Raw genomic sequence first — 20,791 nt, forward strand, 5'->3', positions numbered from 1 at the left:
AGACAGACAGACAGAACCGTGCACTAGGTCTATCTATCAGTATAGGCAGGTCAGACACCAGACAGACAGACAGAACTGTGCACTAGGTCTATCTATCAGTATAGGCAGGTCAGACACCAGACAGACAGAACCGTGCACTAGGTCTATCTATCAGTATAGGCAGGTCAGACACCAGACAGACAGACAGAACTGTGCACTAGGCCTGTCTATCGGCAAACAAAAACTACCTTTTGTGTATCCAATTTGGTTGAAATGTTTTAACGTTTAAATATTCACACGTGTGTGTGTGTGTGTTCTCTCTGGGTTTCTCCTCCAGAGCCAAAGAGCCAGTCCTCCCAGAGGCATCACGAGGGTAAGATGGCGTTCCCTCCTAACAGCCAGTCCCAGGACAGGTACCCCCAACGCAGCGACAGGTCAGACGGGAGGAACGACTGGTCCAGGAACGACAGATCACGGAAGGAGAGAAACGAGAGGAACGACAGATCAGACTTCAGGAACGACAGGAACGACCGACCACCTCGTTTCCAGAGGGATAGTGACAAGGATTTCCCTAAACCTGGCCACGACCCCTCGATCTCCACATCCACCCCTTCTCCAGCCCCAGCTCCAGCAGGGGGCCGGCAGGGCCAGGAGAGAGCCCAGGACAGAGGCCAGGAAAGGGGCCAGACACAGGAGAAGGCCCCTCCTGGAGGTGGAGGAGGGTCAGAGAGGTGGAGAGAGGCCCAGCATGAGAGACAAACAGCCAGGGAGGCCAGAGGACAGACATCAGTGTTCTGCACTGCTGCTACGTACCCCGCCCCCGGCCAGCGGAACAGAGAACCCAGAGACGGAACCCAGGGGGATTCTTCTGGTTCTAGAACCTTCCAGCAGGGAATCAGAGTAGGTTCTAGTTCTGGTTCCGGAGGGTTCCAGAACCAAAGTCGGCGAGAGCAGCACTCGGTACCCGATCTGTCGTTTAATAAGAGAGGAGGAGGAGGAGGAGGGATGAAGCAGGACAACGGACCTGCACCAGCTGCCTCTAAACCAGGCCAGCACCAGACAGAGTCCAGTTCTAACTGTGTATCAGAACCTAAAGGGGTCCAGAGATCTGACAGCGGAACAGACAACAGGTATGGATACTGGATTAGACTTGATTGGGAACGTCGTCTCATCAAATCACATTGTTATTGATCTCATGGTTAGCAGATGTTATTGGTCACATCGTTAGCAGATGTTATTGGTCACATACACATGGTTAGTTAGCAGATGTTATTGGTCACATACACATGGTTAGTTATCAGATGTTATTGATCACATACACATGGTTAGCAGATGTTATTGGTAACATGGTTAGGAGATGTTATTGATCACATACACATGGTTATCAGATGTTATTGGTCACATACACATGGTTATCAGATGTTATTGATCACATACACATGGTTAGCAGATGTTATTGGTCACATACACATGGTTAGCAGATGTTATTGATCACATACACATGGTTAGCAGATGTTATTGGTCACATGGTTAGCAGATGTTAGAGGAGACAGGACTAGAGACTATAACACCAGAGACTATAACACCAGAGACAGGACTAGAGACTACAACACCAGAGACTATAACACCAGAGACAGGACTAGAGACTACAACACCAGAGACAATAACACCAGAGACTATAACACCAGAGACTATAACACCAGAGACAGGACTAGAGACTATAACACCAGAGACAGGACTAGAGACTATAACACCAGAGACTATAACACCACAGACAGGACTAGAGACTATAACACCAGAGACTATAACACCAGAGACAGGGGGGTGGGCCTTGGACATTCTCAATTATGGTTAGCAGATGTTAATGGTCACATACACATGGTTAGCAGATGTTAATGGTCACATACACATGGTTAGCAGATGTTATTGATCACATACACATGGTTAGCAGATGTTAATGGTCACATACACATGGTTAGCAGATGTTATTGATCACATACACATGGTTAGCAGATGCTAATGCGAGTGTAGCGAAATGCTTGTGCTTCTAGTTCCGACAATGCAGTAATAACCAACAAGTAATCTAACTAACAATTCCACAACTACTACCTAATACACACAAGTGTAAAGGAATGAATAAGAATATGTACATATAAATATATGAATGAGCGATGGCCGAACGGCACAGCCAAGATGCAGTAGATGATATAGAGTACAGTATATACATATACATATGAGATGAGTAATGTAGGATATGGAAACATTATATAAAGTAGCATAGTTTAAAGTGGGTAGTGATACATTTATTACATAAAGATGCAGTAGATGGTATAGAGTACAGTATATACATATGAGATGAGTAATGTAGGATATGTTAACATTATATAAAGTAGCATAGTTTAAAGTGGTTAGTGATATATGTATTACATAAAGATACAGTAGATGATATAGAGTACAGTATATACATATGAGATGAGTAATGTAGGATATGTTAACATTATATAAAGTAGCATAGTTTAAAGTGGTTAGTGATATATGTATTACATAAAGATACAGTAGATGATATAGAGTACAGTATATACATATGAGATGAGTAATGTAGGATATGTTAACATTATATAAAGTAGCATAGTTTAAAGTGGCTTGTGATACATGTATTACATAAAGATGCAGTAGATGGTATAGAGTACAGTATATACAAATGAGATGAGTAATGTAGGATATGGAAACATTATATAAAGTAGCATAGTTTAAAGTGGCTAGTGATACATGTATTACATAAAGATACAGTAGATGGTATCGAGTACAGTATATACATATGAGATGAGTAATGTAGGATATGTTAACATTATATAAAGTAGCATAGTTTAAAGTGGTTAGTGATATATGTATTACATAAAGATACAGTAGATGATATAGAGTACAGTATATACATATGAGATGAGTAATGTAGGGTATGTAAACATTATATTAAGTGGCATAGTTTGTATGGATACTTGATGAGACTTGACTATGAATGTCGTCTCGTTGTCGATGTCATCCGTGTTTATGAATACAACGTGCGAGAGTGGACTGTTTTCTAATGTGTGTGCAGTGCTTTTCATTCTCGGGACACGGCGACGCCAATGAAGAAAGGTGCATTCTGGGATGTGCAGTAACGTTGTGTTGTATTGTAGAGCTGAGCCCAACAGCAGACGGAGAGGGGGGGGGAAGTCCCACAGGGAAAGGCCCAACTCTGACAACTTTGACCGTTACCGGGACAACGGACCGTCGAACTCCTCTACGTCGTGGGCGGGGCAAGAGAAGGACTGTAGCGCCGGGACGCAGGACTGGGGCGTGTCCCGTGGTGAGTCTCGTCCAGTGAAAGGCCAAGTGGGCAGCGGCCCTGGCACGGGGCCACACCTCCAGAACGGTGACTCGTCAACGGAACACCGGACAGGGCCAATCAAACAACAGAACTACTCCTCTGGTCCCGCCCCAAGGGAGAGGGAGGAGCCACACAACAGGAACAGCACTAACCCCGCCCAGAACAACTCCAACACCGCCCCTAAGAAGAGAACGGGGCAGGTCAAAGGGCAGAGGTCAGACCAGAGGTCAGACCAGGGGCAGGTTGGGACCATGGAGCCTGCAGTGGCTCAAGGCCTGGGGAACTTGAAACCAGGAGACCAGGTTCTCGCGCTCTACTGGGAAGACAACAAGGTACAACTATATTAACACTGGAGTCATGGTTAGGTAGATGGGAGTCATAGTTAGATAGATGGGGGTCATGGTTAGATAGATGGGGGTCATAGTTAGATAGATGGGAGTCATGGTTTGGTAGATGGGAGTCATGGTTAGATAGATGGGAGTCGTGGTTAGATAGATGGGAGTCGTGGTTAGATAGATGGGAGTCGTGGTTAGATAGATGGGAGTCATGGCTAGATAGATGGGAGTCATGGTTAGGTAGATGGGAGTCATGGTTAGGTAGATGGGAGTCGTGGTTAGATAGATGGGAGTCATGGTTAGATAGATGGGAGTCGTGGTTAGATAGATGGGAGTCATGGTTAGATAGATGGGAGTCATGGTTAGATAGATGGGAGTCATAGTTAGATAGATGGGAGTCATAGTTAGATAGATGGGAGTCATGGTTAGATAGATGGGAGTCACAGTTAGATAGATGGGAGTCACAGTTAGATAGATGGGAGTCGTGGTTAGGTAAATGGGAGTCATGGTTAGATAGATGGGAGTCGTGGTTAGATAGATGGGAGTCAGGGTTAGATAGATGGGAGTCATGTCTAGATAGATGGGAGTCATGGTTAGATAGATGGGAGTCATGGTTAGGTAGATGGGAGTCACAGTTAGATAGATGGGAGTCATGGCTAGGTAGATGGGAGTCATGGCTAGGTAGATGGGAGTCATGGCTAGGTAGATGGGAGTCACGGTTAGATAGATGGGAGTCACGGTTAGATAGATGGGTGTCATAGTTAGATAGATGGGAGTCGTGGTTAGGTAGATGGGAGTCATGGTTAGATAGATGGGAGTCATGGTTAGATAGATGGGAGTCGTGGTTAGATAGATGGGAGTCATGGTTAGATAGATGGGAGTCACGGTTAGATAGATGGGAGTCATGGTTAGATAGATGGGAGTCATGGTTAGATAGATGGGAGTCACGGTTAGATAGATGGGAGTCACGGTTAGATAGATGGGAGTCATGGTTAGATAGATGGGAGTCATGGTTAGATAGATGGGAGTCGTGGTTAGATAGATGGGAGTCACGGTTAGATAGATGGGAGTCACGGTTAGATAGATGGGAGTCACGGTTAGATCGATGGGAGTCGTGGTTAGATCGATGGGAGTCATGGTTAGATAGATGGGAGTCACGGTTAGATAGATGGGAGTCACGGTTAGATAGATGGGAGTCACAGTTAGATAGATGGGAGTCACGGTTAGATAGATGGGAGTCGTGGTTAGATAGATGGGAGTCATAGTTAGATAGATGGGAGTCACGGTTAGATAGATGGGAGTCAAAGTTAGATAGATGGGAGTCATGGCTAGGTAGATGGGAGTCATGGCTAGGTAGATGGGAGTCACGGTTAGATAGATGGGAGTCACGGTTAGATAGATGGGAGTCACGGTTAGATAGATGGGAGTCACGGTTAGATAGATGGGAGTCACGGTTAGATAGATGGGAGTCATGGTTAGATAGATGGGAGTCACGGTTAGATAGATGGGACTCGTGGTTAGATAGATGGGAGTCATGGTTAGATAGATGGGAGTCATAGTTAGATAGATGGGAGTCGTGGTTAGATAGATGGGAGTCATGGTTAGATAGATGGGAGTCATGGTTAGATAGATGGGAGTCGTGGTTAGGTAGATGGGAGTCGTGGTTAGATAGATGGGAGTCTTGGTTAGATAGATGGGAGTCATGGTTAGATAGATGGGAGTCATGGTTAGATAGATGGGAGTCATGGTTAGATAGATGGGAGTCATGGTTAGATAGATGGGAGTCGTGGTTAGGTAGATGGGAGTCATGGTTAGATAGATGGGAGTCGTGGTTAGATAGATGGGAGTCTTGGTTAGATAGATGGGAGTCATGGTTAGATAGATGGGAGTCATGGTTAGGTAGATGGGAGTCGTGGTTAGATAGATGGGAGTCTTGGTTAGATAGATGGGAGTCATGGTTAGATAGATGGGAGTCATGGTTAGATAGATGGGAGTCGTGGTTAGATAGATGGGAGTCGTGGTTAGATAGATGGGAGTCACATAATGACACCTCTGTGTGTAGTTCTACAGGTCCAGGATAGATGCTGTGTGTAATGACACCTCTGTGTGTAGTTCTACAGGTCCAGTGTAATGACACCTCTGTGTGTAGTTCTACAGGTCCAGTGTAATGACACCTCTGTGTGTAGTTCTACAGGTCCAGGATAGATGCTGTGTGTAATGACACCTCTGTGTGTAGTTCTACAGGTCCAGGATAGATGCTGTGTGTAATGACACCTCTGTGTGTAGTTCTACAGGTCCAGTGTAATGACACCTCTGTGTGTAGTTCTACTGTTCCAGGATAGATGCTGTGTGTAATGACACCTCTGTGTGTAGTTCTACAAGTCCAGGATAGATGCTGTGTGTAATGACACCTCTGTGTGTAGTTCTACAGGTCCAGGATAGATGCTGTGTGTAATGACACCTCTGTGTGTAGTTCTACAGGTCCAGTGTAATGACACCTCTGTGTGTAGTTCTACAGGTCCAGGATAGATGCTGTGTGTAATGACACCTCTGTGTGTAGTTCTACAGGTCCAGGATAGATGCTGTGTGTAATGACACCTCTGTGTGTAGTTCTACAGGTCCAGGATAGATGCTGTGTGTAATGACACCTCTGTGTGTAGTTCTACAGGTCCAGGATAGATGCTGTGTGTAATGACACCTCTGTGTGTAGTTCTACAGGTCCAGGATAGATGCTGTGTGTAATGACACCTCTGTGTGTAGTTGTACAGGTCCAGGATAGATGCTGTGTGTAATGACACCTCTGTGTGTAGTTCTACAGGTCCAGGATAGATGCTGTGTGTAATGACACCTCTGTGTGTAGTTCTACAGGTCCAGGATAGATGCTGTTCATCCCTCCGGTCTCACGGCCGTCGTGGTCTTCACTGAGTATGGAAACTGTGAGGAGGTCCTTCTACACAACATCAGACCGGTCAGCACGGACTTCTGGGTAAGCATCTACGGGACTACAGTTGCTCTGTCTCGACTCACCTTTCCACGATCCCTCACGTCCTCTCTCCTCTCCAGCTTCTCAAACCGTATTGGAGGAGAATGTCCAAGGCCCCCCCCACCCCTAGTCCGTCTCCTCTCCAGCTTCTCAAACCGTATTGGAGGAGAATGTCCAAGGCCCCCCCCCACCCCTAGTCTGCCTCCTCTAATGGGTTTTAGAGAATGAGGAGAGGAAGAGAGGATGTGAGGAAATGAGGAAAGACTCATTGAGAATGTCCAAGGCCCACCCCCCCACCCCTAGTCTGTCTCCTCTAATGGGTTTTAGAGAAGGAGGAGAGGAAAAGAGGATGTGAGGAAACGAGGAAAGACTCATTGAGAATGAGCCTTCGTTCTGCCTAATAGAAAGTCCTAAGATGGCGCCTCATATTCAGGTGTGAAGACACAGACTGACACAACGTGGTTTAGCCTTCAGGAAGGTCTGCTGCTCTCATATCAGCTCTTAAACCAGCGCAGTGTATTCACAGTGTCTTTAGTCCAGAGTGCAGATCTAGGATCAGGTCAGAACGGCGGAGGGAGGGAGGGACGGAAGGAGGGGGGAGGGAGGGAGGGACGGAGGGAGGGAGGGAGGGAGGGGGGGGGAGGGAGGGAAGGAGGGGAGGGGGGGAAGGGAGGGACGGAAGGAGGGGGGAGGGAGGGAGGGGGAGGGAGGGAGGGAGGGGGGGAGGGACGGAGGGAGGGAGGGAGGGAGGGGGGGAGGGAGGGAAGGAGGGGAGGGGGGGGGGGGGAAGGGAGGGACGGAAGGAGGGGGGAGGGAGGGAGGGGGAGGGAGGGGTGGAGGGAGGGAGGGACGGCGGGAGGGAGGGGGGGGAGGGAGGGAGGGACGGAAGGAGGGGGAGGGAGGGAGGGACGGAAGGAGGGGGGGGAGGGAGGGAGGGGGAGGGAGGGAGGGACGGCGGGAGGGAGGGGGAGGGAGGGAGGGACGGCGGGAGGGAGGGACGGACGGACGGAGGGAGGGAGGTAGGTAGGTCGGTCGGTCGGTCGGGAGGGAGGGAGGGAGGGAGGGAGGGAGGGAGGAGGTAGGAGGGAAGGAGGGAGGGTGGCAGGGTAGCTTAGTGGTTAGAGCGTTGGACTAGTAACGGTTGCAAGGTTGCAAGTTCAAACCCCCGAGCTGACAAGGTACAAATCTGTCGTTCTGCCTCTGAACAGGCAGTTAACCCACTGTTCCTAGGCCGTCATTGAAAATAAGAAGTTTTTCTCAACTGACTTGCCTAGTTAAATAAAGATAAATAAATAAAAAAGAATAGAATCATATTCAGTATGATTTAAATAAACAAACTGATGGTAGGTCTGTATGTGTGGCGGCAGAAGGAAGAGGAGGGGCTAGAGTACCGACGCGGGGGAGATGGGCAGCCTCGGACCACCACGAGGACGCGGCCCACGGTCCAGTATTACCAGCCGCCCAGGGCCAGGGACTGACTGACCACGTCATGACTGAGTTACGGTACGGACACAACACCTGGACACTACATGACTGAGTTACGGTACAGACAGGTTACACCTGGACACTACATGACTGAGTTACGGTACAGACAGGTTACACCTGGACACTACATGACTGAGTTACGGTACGGACAGGTGACACCTGGACACTACATGACTGAGTTACGGTACAGACAGGTTACACCTGGACACTACATGACTGAGTTACGGTACGGACACAACACCTGGACACTACATGACTGAGTTACGGTACGGACACAACACCTGGACACTACATGACTGAGTTACGGTACAGACAGGTTACACCTGGACACTACATGACTGAGTTACGGTACAGACAGGTTACACCTGGACACTACATGACTGAGTTACGGTACAGACACAACACCTGGACACTACATGACTGAGTTACGGTACGGACAGGTAACACCTGGACACTACATGACTGAGTTACGGTACAGACAGGTTACACCTGGACACTACATGACTGAGTTACGGTACAGACAGGTTACACCTGGACACTACATGACTGAGTTACGGTACAGACACAACACCTGGACACTACATGACTGAGTTACGGTACAGACAGGTTACACCTGGACACTACATGACTGAGTTACGGTACAGACACAACACCTGGACACTACATGACTGAGTTACGGTACAGACAGGTTACACCTGGACACTACATGACTGAGTTACGGTACAGACCGGTTACACCTGGACACTACATGACTGAGTTACGGTACAGACACAACACCTGGACACTACATGACTGAGTTACGGTACAGACACAACACCTGGACACTACATGACTGAGTTACGGAACAGACAGGTTACACCTGGACACTACATGACTGAGTTACGGTACAGACAGGTTACACCTGGACACTACATGACTGAGTTACTGTACAGACACAACACCTGGACACTACATGACTGAGTTACTGTACAGACACAACACCTGGACACTACATGACTGAGTTACGGTACGGACACAACACCTGGACACTACATGACTGAGTTACGGTACAGACACAACACCTGGACACTACATGACTGAGTTACGGTACAGACAGGTTACACCTGGACACTACATGACTGAGTTACGGTACAGACAGGTTACACCTGGACACTACATGACTGAGTTACGGTACAGACACAACACCTGGACACTACATGACTGAGTTACGGTACGGACAGGTAACACCTGGACACTACATGACTGAGTTACGGTACAGACAGGTTACACCTGGACACTACATGACTGAGTTACGGTACAGACAGGTTACACCTGGACACTACATGACTGAGTTACGGTACAGACACAACACCTGGACACTACATGACTGAGTTACGGTACAGACAGGTTACACCTGGACACTACATGACTGAGTTACGGTACAGACACAACACCTGGACACTACATGACTGAGTTACGGTACAGACAGGTTACACCTGGACACTACATGACTGAGTTACGGTACAGACCGGTTACACCTGGACACTACATGACTGAGTTACGGTACAGACACAACACCTGGACACTACATGACTGAGTTACGGTACAGACACAACACCTGGACACTACATGACTGAGTTACGGAACAGACAGGTTACACCTGGACACTACATGACTGAGTTACGGTACAGACAGGTTACACCTGGACACTACATGACTGAGTTACTGTACAGACACAACACCTGGACACTACATGACTGAGTTACTGTACAGACACAACACCTGGACACTACATGACTGAGTTACGGTACGGACACAACACCTGGACACTACATGACTGAGTTACGGTACAGACACAACACCTGGACACTACATGACTGAGTTACGGTACAGACAGGTTACACCTGGACACTACATGACTGAGTTACGGTACAGACAGGTTACACCTGGACACTACATGACTGAGTTACGGTACAGACAGGTTACACCTGGACACTACATGACTGAGTTACGGTACAGACACAACACCTGGACACTACATGACTGAGTTACGGTACGGACACAACACCTGGACACTACATGACTGAGTTACGGTACAGACACAACACCTGGACACTACATGACTGAGTTACGGTACGGACAGGTTACACCTGGACACTACATGACTGAGTTACGGTACAGACAGGTTACACCTGGACACTACATGACTGAGTTACGATACAGACAGGTGACACCTGGACACTACATGACTGAGTTACGGTACAGACACAACACCTGGACACTACATGACTGAGTTACGGTACAGACACAACACCTGGACACTACATGACTGAGTTACGGTACAGACAGGTTACACCTGGACACTACATGACTGAGTTACGGTACAGACACAACACCTGGACACTACATGACTGAGTTACGGTACAGACACAACACCTGGACACTACATGACTGAGTTACGGTACAGACAGGTTACACCTGGACACTACATGACTGAGTTACGGTACAGACAGGTTACACCTGGACACTACATGACTGAGTTACGGTACAGACACAACACCTGGACACTACATGACTGAGTTACGGTACGGACAGGTTACACCTGGACACTACATGACTGAGTTACGGTGCAGACACAACACCTGGACACTACATGACTGAGTTACGGTACAGACACAACACCTGGACACTACATGACTGAGTTACGGTACAGACAGGTTACACCTGGACACTACATGACTGAGTTACTGTACAGACACAACACCTGGACACTACATGACTGAGTTACGGTACGGACAGGTGACACCTGGACACTACATGACTGAGTTACGGTACAGACAGGTGACACCTGGACACTACATGACTGAGTTACGGTACGGACACAACACCTGGACACTACATGACTGAGTTACTGTACCGACACAACACCTGGACACTACATGACTGAGTCACGGTACGGACACACCTGGACACTACATGACTGAGTTACGGTACAGACAGGTTACACCTGGACACTACATGACTGAGTTACGGTACAGACAGGTTACACCTGGACACTACATGACTGAGTTACGGTACGGACACAACACCTGGACACTACATGACTGAGTTACGGTACAGACAGGTTACACCTGGACACTACATGACTGAGTTACGGTACAGACAGGTTACACCTGGACACTACATGACTGAGTTACGGTACGGACAGGTGACACCTGGACACTACATGACTGAGTTACGGTACAGACAGGTGACACCTGGACACTACATGACTGAGTTACGGTACGGACACAACACCTGGACACTACATGACTGAGTTACGGTACGGACAGGTAACACCTGGACACCACATGACTGAGTTACGGTACGGACAGGTAACACCTGGACACTACATGACTGAGTTACGGTACAGACAGGTTACACCTGGACACTACATGACTGAGTTACGGTACGGACACAACACCTGGACACTACATGACTGAGTTACGGTACAGACAGGTAACACCTGGACACTACATGACTGAGTTACGATACGGACACAACACCTGGACACTACATGACTGAGTTACGGTACAGACAGGTGACACCTGGACACTACATGACTGAGTTACGGTACAGACAGGTTACACCTGGACACTACATGACTGAGTTACGGTACAGACAGGTTACACCTGGACACTACATGACTGAGTTACGGTACGGACACAACACCTGGACACTACATGACTGAGTTACGGTACAGACAGGTTACACCTGGACACTACATGACTGAGTTACGGTACGGACAGGTTACACCTGGACACTACATGACTGAGTTACGGTACAGACAGGTTACACCTGGACACTACATGACTGAGTTACGGTACGGACAGGTTACACCTGGACACTACATGACTGAGTTACGGTACAGACACAACACCTGGACACTACATGACTGAGTTACGGTACAGACACAACACCTGGACACTACATGACTGAGTTACGGTACGGACACAACACCTGGACACTACATGACTGAGTTACTGTACAGACACAACACCTGGACACTACATGACTGAGTTACGGTACGGACACAACACCTGGACACTACATGACTGAGTTACGGTACAGACAGGTTACACCTGGACACTACATGACTGAGTTACTGTACAGACACAACACCTGGACACTACATGACTGAGTTACGGTACGGACACAACACCTGGACACTACATGACTGAGTTACGGTACAGACACAACACCTGGACACTACATGACTGAGTTACGGTACAGACACAACACCTGGACACTACATGACTGAGTTACGGTACAGACAGGTTACACCTGGACACTACATGACTGAGTTACGGTACAGACAGGTTACACCTGGACACTACATGACTGAGTTACGGTACAGACACAACACCTGGACACTACATGACTGAGTTACGGTACAGACAGGTGACACCTGGACACTACATGACTGAGTTACGGTACAGACACAACACCTGGACACTACATGACTGAGTTACGGTACAGACACAACACCTGGACACTACATGACTGAGTTACGGTACAGACAGGTTACACCTGGACACTACATGACTGAGTTACGGTACAGACAGGTTACACCTGGACACTACATGACTGAGTTACGGTACAGACACAACACCTGGACACTACATGACTGAGTTACGGTACAGACAGGTGACACCTGGACACTACATGACTGAGTTACAGTACGGACACAACACCTGGACACTACATGACTGAGTTACGGTACAGACAGGTTACACCTGGACACTACATGACTGAGTTACGGTACAGACAGGTTACACCTGGACACTACATGACTGAGTTACGGTACAGACACAACACCTGGACACTACATGACTGAGTTACGGTACGGACAGGTTACACCTGGACACTACATGACTGAGTTACGGTACGGACACAACACCTGGACACTACATGACTGAGTTACGGTACGGACACAACACCTGGACACTACATGACTGAGTTACGGTACAGACACAACACCTGGACACTACATGACTGAGTTACAGTACAGACAGGTGACACCTGGACACTACATGACTGAGTTACGGTACAGACACAACACCTGGACACTACATGACTGAGTTACAGTACGGACACAACACCTGGACACTACATGACTGAGTTACGGTACGGACAGGTAACACCTGGACACTACATGACTGAGTTACGGTACGGACAGGTTACACCTGGACACTACATGACTGAGTTACGGTACAGACACAACACCTGGACACTACATGACTGAGTTACGGTACAGACACAACACCTGGACACTACATGACTGAGTTACGGTACAGACAGGTGACACCTGGACACTACATGACTGAGTTACGGTACAGACACAACACCTGGACACTACATGACTGAGTTACGGTACAGACACAACACCTGGACACTACATGACTGAGTTACGGTACAGACAGGTTACACCTGGACACTACATGACTGAGTTACGGTACAGACAGGTTACACCTGGACACTACATGACTGAGTTACGGTACAGACACAACACCTGGACACTACATGACTGAGTTACGGTACAGACAGGTGACACCTGGACACTACATGACTGAGTTACAGTACGGACACAACACCTGGACACTACATGACTGAGTTACGGTACAGACAGGTTACACCTGGACACTACATGACTGAGTTACGGTACAGACAGGTTACACCTGGACACTACATGACTGAGTTACGGTACAGACACAACACCTGGACACTACATGACTGAGTTACGGTACGGACAGGTTACACCTGGACACTACATGACTGAGTTACGGTACGGACACAACACCTGGACACTACATGACTGAGTTACGGTACAGACAGGTTACACCTGGACACTACATGACTGAGTTACGGTACAGACACAACACCTGGACACTACATGACTGAGTTACGGTACGGACAGGTTACACCTGGACACTACATGACTGAGTTACGGTACGGACACAACACCTGGACACTACATGACTGAGTTACGGTACGGACACAACACCTGGACACTACATGACTGAGTTACGGTACAGACACAACACCTGGACACTACATGACTGAGTTACAGTACAGACAGGTGACACCTGGACACTACATGACTGAGTTACGGTACAGACACAACACCTGGACACTACATGACTGAGTTACAGTACGGACACAACACCTGGACACTACATGACTGAGTTACGGTACGGACAGGTAACACCTGGACACTACATGACTGAGTTACGGTACGGACAGGTTACACCTGGACACTACATGACTGAGTTACGGTACAGACACAACACCTGGACACTACATGACTGAGTTACGGTACAGACACAACACCTGGACACTACATGACTGAGTTACGGTACAGACAGGTGACACCTGGACACTACATGACTGAGTTACGGTACAGACAGGTTACACCTGGACACTACATGACTGAGTTACGGTACAGACACAACACCTGGACACTACATGACTGAGTTACGGTACAGACACAACACCTGGACACTACATGACTGAGTTACGGTACGGACACAACACCTGGACACTACATGACTGAGTTACGGTACAGACAGGTGACACCTGGACACTACATGACTGAGTTACGGTACAGACACAACACCTGGACACTACATGACTGAGTTACGGTACAGACAGGTTACACCTGGACACTACATGACTGAGTTACGGTACGGACACAACACCTGGACACTACATGACTGAGTTACGGTACAGACAGGTTACACCTGGACACTACATGACTGAGTTACGATACAGACACAACACCTGGACACTACATGACTGAGTTACGGTACAGACAGGTTACACCTGGACACTACATGACTGAGTTACGGTACGGACACAACACCTGGACACTACATGACTGAGTTACGGTACGGACACAACACCTGGACACTACATGACTGAGTTACGGTACAGACAGGTGACACCTGGACACTACATGACTGAGTTACGGTACAGACAGGTTACACCTGGACACTACATGACTGAGTTACGGTACAGACAGGTTACACCTGGACACTACATGACTGAGTTACGGTACGGACACAACACCTGGACACTACATGACTGAGTTACGGTACGGACACAACACCTGGACACTACATGACTGAGTTACGGTACAGACAGGTTACACCTGGACACTACATGACTGAGTTACGGTACAGACAGGTTACACCTGGACACTACATGACTGAGTTACGGTACAGACAGGTGACACCTGGACACTACATGACTGAGTTACGGTACAGACAGGTTACACCTGGACACTACATGACTGAGTTACGGTACGGACACAACACCTGGACACTACATGACTGAGTTACGGTACGGACACAACACCTGGACACTACATGACTGAGTTACGGTACGGACACAACACCTGGACACTACATGACTGAGTTACTGTACAGACACAACACCTGGACACTACATGACTGAGTTACGGTACGGACACAACACCTGGACACTACATGACTGAGTTACGGTACAGACACAACACCTGGACACTACATGACTGAGTTACGATACAGACAGGTTACACCTGGACACTACATGACTGAGTTACGGTACAGACAGGTTACACCTGGACACTACATGACTGAGTTACGGTACAGACACAACACCTGGACACTACATGACTGAGTTACGGTACGGACACAACACCTGGACACTACATGACTGAGTTACGGTACGGACAGGTGACACCTGGACACTACATGACTGAGTTACGGTACGGACACAACACCTGGACACTACATGACTGAGTTACAGTACGGACACAACACCTGGACACTACATGACTGAGTTACGGTACGGACAGGTTACACCTGGACACTACATGACTGAGTTACGGTACAGACAGGTGACACCTGGACACTACATGACTGAGTTACGGTACGGACACAACACCTGGACCCCTGGCCAGGTTAACACTATAGCAGTTTAGTCCCAAATGGCTCTCTGTTCCCCTGATAGTGCGCTACTGTTGACCAGATTGCTATGGGTTAGTCCTATGGGCCCTGGTGTATGGGTTAGTCTTACAGGCCCTGATCTATGGGTTAGTCCTACGGGTCCTGGTCTATGGGTTAGTCCTACGAGCCCTGGTGTATGTGTTAGTTCTACGGGCCCTGGTCTATGGGTTAGTCCTACAGGTCCTGGTTTATGGGTTAGTCCTACGGGTCCTGGTCTATGGGTTAGTCCTACAGGTCCTGGTTTATGGGTTAGTCCTACAGGTCCTGGTCTATGGGTTAGTCCTACGGGTCCTGGTCTATGGGTTAGTCCTACGGGACCTGGTCTATGGGTTAGTCTACAGGCCCTGGTGTATGGGTTAGTCCTACGGGTCCTGGTCTATGGGTTAGTCCTACAGGTCCTGGTTTATGGGTTAGTCCTACAGGTCCTGGTATATGGGTTAGTCCTACGGGCCCTGGTCTATGGGTTAGTCCTACGGGTCCTGGTCTATGGGTTAGTCCTACGGGCCCTGGTCTATAGGTTAGTCCTACAGGTCCTGGTCTATAGGTTAGTTCTACGGGCCCTGGTCTATGGGTTAGTCCTAATGGCCCTGGTCTATAGGTTAGTCCTAATGGCCCTGTTATATGGGTTAGTCCTACGGGCCCTGGTCTATGGGTTAGTCCTACGGGTCCTGGTCTATGGGTTAGTCCTACGGGCCCTGGTCTATAGGTTAGTCCTACAGGTCCTGGTCTATAGGTTAGTTCTACGGGCCCTGGTGTATGGGTTAGTCCTACGGGCCCTGGTCTATGGGTTAGTCCTACGGGCCCTGGTCTATGGGTTAGTCCTACGGGCCCTGGTGTATGGGTTAGTCCTACGGGCCCTGGTGTATGGGTTAGTCCTACGGGCCCTGGTGTATGGGTTAGTCCTACGGGCCCTGGTCTATGGGTTAGTCCTACGGGTCCTGGTCTATGGGTTAGTCCTACGGGCCCTGGTGTATGGGTTAGTCCTACGGGCCCTGGTCTATGGGTTAGTCCTACGGGCCCTGGTGTATGGGTTAGTCCTAAGGGCCCTGGTCTATGGGTTAGTCCTACGGGCCCTGGTGTATGGGTTAGTCCTACAGGTCCTGGTCTATAGGTTAGTCCTACGGGCCCTGGTCTATGGGTTAGTCCTACGGGCCCTGACTATGGGTTAGTCCTACGGGCCCTGACTATGGGTTAGTCCTACGGGCCCTGGTCTATGGGTTAGTCCTACGGGCCCTGGTCTATGGGTTAGTCCTACGGGCCCTGGTCTATGGGTTAGTCCTACGGGCCCTGGTGTATGGGTTAGTCCTACAGGTCCTGGTCTATGGGTTAGTCCTACGGGCCCTGGTCTATGGGTTAGTCCTACGGGCCCTGGTGTATGGGTTAGTCCTACTACAGGTCCTGGTCTATGGGTTAGTCCTACGGGCCCTGGTCTATGGGTTAGTCTACAGGCCCTGGTCTATGGGTTAGTCCTACGGGTCCTGGTCTATAGGTTAGTCCTACGGGCCCTGGTCTATGGGTTAGTCCTACGGGCCCTGGTCTATGGGTTAATCCTACGGGCCCTGGTGTATGGGTTAGTCCTACGGGCCCTGGTGTATGGGTTAGTCCTACGGGCCCTGGTCTATAGGTTAGTCCTACGGGCCCTGGTCTATAGGTTAGTCGTATACAGGGTTGATGGTGGTTTGATGAGGTGAACACAGGGTTGATGGTGGTTTGATGAGGTGATCTGATGCACTGAACACAGGGTTGATGATGGGTTGATGAGGTGATCTGATGAACTGAACACAGGGTTGATGGTGGTTTGATGAGGTGATCTGATGAGCTGAACACAGGGTTGATGCTGGTTTGATGAGGTGATCTGATGCACTGAACACAGGGTTGATGGTGGGTTGATGAGGTGATCTGATGCACTGAACACAGGGTTGATGCTGGTTTGATGAGGTGATCTGATGCACTGAACACAGGGTTGATGGTGGTTTGATGAGGTGATCTGATGAGCTGAACACAGGGTTGATGGTGGTTTGATGAGGTGATCTGATGCACTGAACACAGGGTTGATGGTGGTTTGATGAGGTGATCTGATGCACTGAACACAGGGTTGATGGTGGTTTGATGAGGTGATCTGATGAACTGAACACAGGGTTGATGGTGGTTTGATGAGGTGATCTGATGAAATGAACACAGGGTTGATGGTGGTTTGATGAGGTGATCTGATGAGCTGAACACAGGGTTGATGAGGTGATCTGATGAACTGAACACAGGGTTGATGCTGGTTTGATGAGGTGATCTGATGCACTGAACACAGGGTTGATGGTGGTTTGATGAGGTGATCTGATGCACTGAACACAGGGTTGATGGTGGTTTGATGAGGTGATCTGATGCACTGAACACAGGGTTGATGCTGGTTTGATGAGGTGATCTGATGAACTGAACACAGGGTTGATGGTGGTTTGATGAGGTGATCTGATGCACTGAACACAGGGTTGATGGTGGTTTGATGAGGTGATCTGATGAACTGAACACAGGGTTGATGAGGTGATCTGATGAACTGAACACAGGGTTGATGAGGTGATCTGATGAGCTGAACACAGGGTTGATGAGGTGATCTGATGAACTGAACACAGGGTTGATGAGGTGATCTGATGAGCTGAACACAGGGTTGATGAGGTGATCTGATGCACTGAACACAGGGTTGATGAGGTGATCTGATGAGCTGAACACAGGGTTGATGAGGTGATCTGATGAACTGAACACAGGGTTGATGAGGTGATCTGATGAGCTGAACACAGGGTTGATGGTGGTTTGCTGAGGTGATCTGATGAGCTGAACACAGGGTTGATGTTGGTTTGATGAGGTGATCTGATGAGCTGAACACAGGGTTGATGCTGGTTTGATGAGGTGATCTGATGCACTGAACACAGGGTTGATGGTGGTTTGATGAGGTGATCTGATGAACTGAACACAGGGTTGATGAGGTGATCTGATGAGCTGAACACAGGGTTGATGGTGGTTTGATGAGGTGATCTGATGCACTGAACACAGGGTTGATGAGGTGATCTGATGAGCTGAACACAGGGTTGATGGTGGGTTGATGAGGTGATCTGATGAACTGAACACAGGGTTGATGGTGGGTTGATGAGGTGATCTGATGCACTGAACACAGGGTTGATGGTGGTTTGATGAGGTGATCTGATGAACTGAACACAGGGTTGATGGTGGTTTGATGAGGTGATCTGATGATCTGAACACAGGGTTGATGGTGGTTTGATGAGGTGATCTGATGAGCTGAACACAGGGTTGATGGTGGTTTGATGAGGTGATCTGATGAACTGAACACAGGGTTGATGCTGGTTTGATGAGGTGATCTGATGAGCTGAACACAGGGTTGATGGTGGTTTGATGAGGTGATCTGATGAACTGAACACAGGGTTGATGCTGGTTTGATGAGGTGATCTGATGAGCTGAACACAGGGTTGATGGTGGGTTGATGAGGTGATCTGATGAACTGAACACAGGGTTGATGGTGGTTTGATGAGGTGATCTGATGAGCTGAACACAGGGTTGATGGTGGTTTGATGAGGTGATCTGATGAACTGACAGTCTGTCTGTTTCCTTTTCCCCCCTCAGACGGAATCCACAAATGATCCCAGAGGTCGACGGATCTGACCTCTAAAAACCCACATCTTTCTTCTCTCGGGGGTTTGCAAAATTCCCGCGACTTTCCCAGGTTTTTTCCCAGAAATCACTGTTCCACGTCCTTATTGTTCCCTCCCGATTCCACAGAATCTTTCAACTGTGGATTTCTGAAAAACTGAGTTTTGGGAAAGTTAGTGGAATTTTTTTGCAGGCCTTCGCTCCTCTTCACCAAATACACGATGACCGACTCTTCCTCTGTGTCTTCCTCTGTGTTCACTTTGTGTCTCCATATCAAGAAGTGTGAAACATTCAGGAAAAGGGCTTGTTGCTCTAAAAGAGGCTGACAACGAGGACTCTAGCTAACAAACTTTGTAAAGCGCACAGCCACTGTACACGTGGGAAGATTTGTAAAATAGTTTATTATTAGACAAATAAAAATACTGGCTCCTGTATTTCTCTGGTTTTTATTTGTCTGATTTGAAATCTCTTATCCAATGAACTGTCTCATGTTGCACCATTAATGTCTCAGTCCGTGTGTTCCTGTCTGACAGCTCGGTCTGCTACTACAGTCCGTGTGTTCCTGTCTGACGGCTCGGTCTGTTACTACAGTCCATGTGTTCCTGTCTGACAGCTCGGTCTGTTACTACAGTCCGTGTGTTCCTGTCTGACGGCTCGGTCTGTTACTACAGTCCATGTGTTCCTGTCTGACAGCTCGGTCTGCTACTACAGTCCATGTGTTCCTGTCTGACAGCTCGGTCTGTTACTACAGTCCGTGTGTTCCTGTCTGACAGCTCAGTCTGTTACTACAGTCCGTGTGTTCCTGTCTGACAGCTCGGTCTGCTACTACAGTCCATGTGTTCCTGTCTGACAGCTCGGTCTGTTACTACAGTCCGTGTGTTCCTGTCTGACAGCTCGGTCTGTTACTACAGTCCGTGTGTTCCTGTCTGACAGCTCGGTCTGTTACTACAGTCCGTGTGTTCCTGTCTGACAGCTCAGTCTGTTA

The 20,791-nt window shown here is 48.5% G+C and overlaps 1 protein-coding gene across 2 annotated transcripts in view; it reads left to right on the plus strand.

Moving 5' to 3' along the window:
* Nucleotides 1–20,240, plus strand: part of LOC135543120 (tudor domain-containing protein 3-like) — a 60,141-nt gene extending 39,901 nt beyond the window's left edge. The window contains exons 11-15 of one of the 2 annotated variants that reach the window (XM_064970197.1): nucleotides 317–1,109; nucleotides 3,156–3,678; nucleotides 6,542–6,667; nucleotides 8,032–8,167; nucleotides 19,780–20,240. In XM_064970197.1, coding sequence (XP_064826269.1) covers nucleotides 317–1,109; nucleotides 3,156–3,678; nucleotides 6,542–6,667; nucleotides 8,032–8,142 — 1,553 coding nt within the window. In that variant the 3' untranslated portion in view covers nucleotides 8,143–8,167; nucleotides 19,780–20,240. The remainder of the gene's footprint in view (nucleotides 1–316; nucleotides 1,110–3,155; nucleotides 3,679–6,541; nucleotides 6,668–8,031; nucleotides 8,168–19,779) is intronic. The other variant, XM_064970198.1, reaches the window with a different exon arrangement.
* Nucleotides 20,241–20,791: the final 551 nt, after the last annotated feature.

Source organism: Oncorhynchus masou, chromosome 7, assembly GCF_036934945.1.
Source record: "Oncorhynchus masou masou isolate Uvic2021 chromosome 7, UVic_Omas_1.1, whole genome shotgun sequence".
Classification (NCBI taxonomy): domain Eukaryota; kingdom Metazoa; phylum Chordata; class Actinopteri; order Salmoniformes; family Salmonidae; genus Oncorhynchus; species Oncorhynchus masou.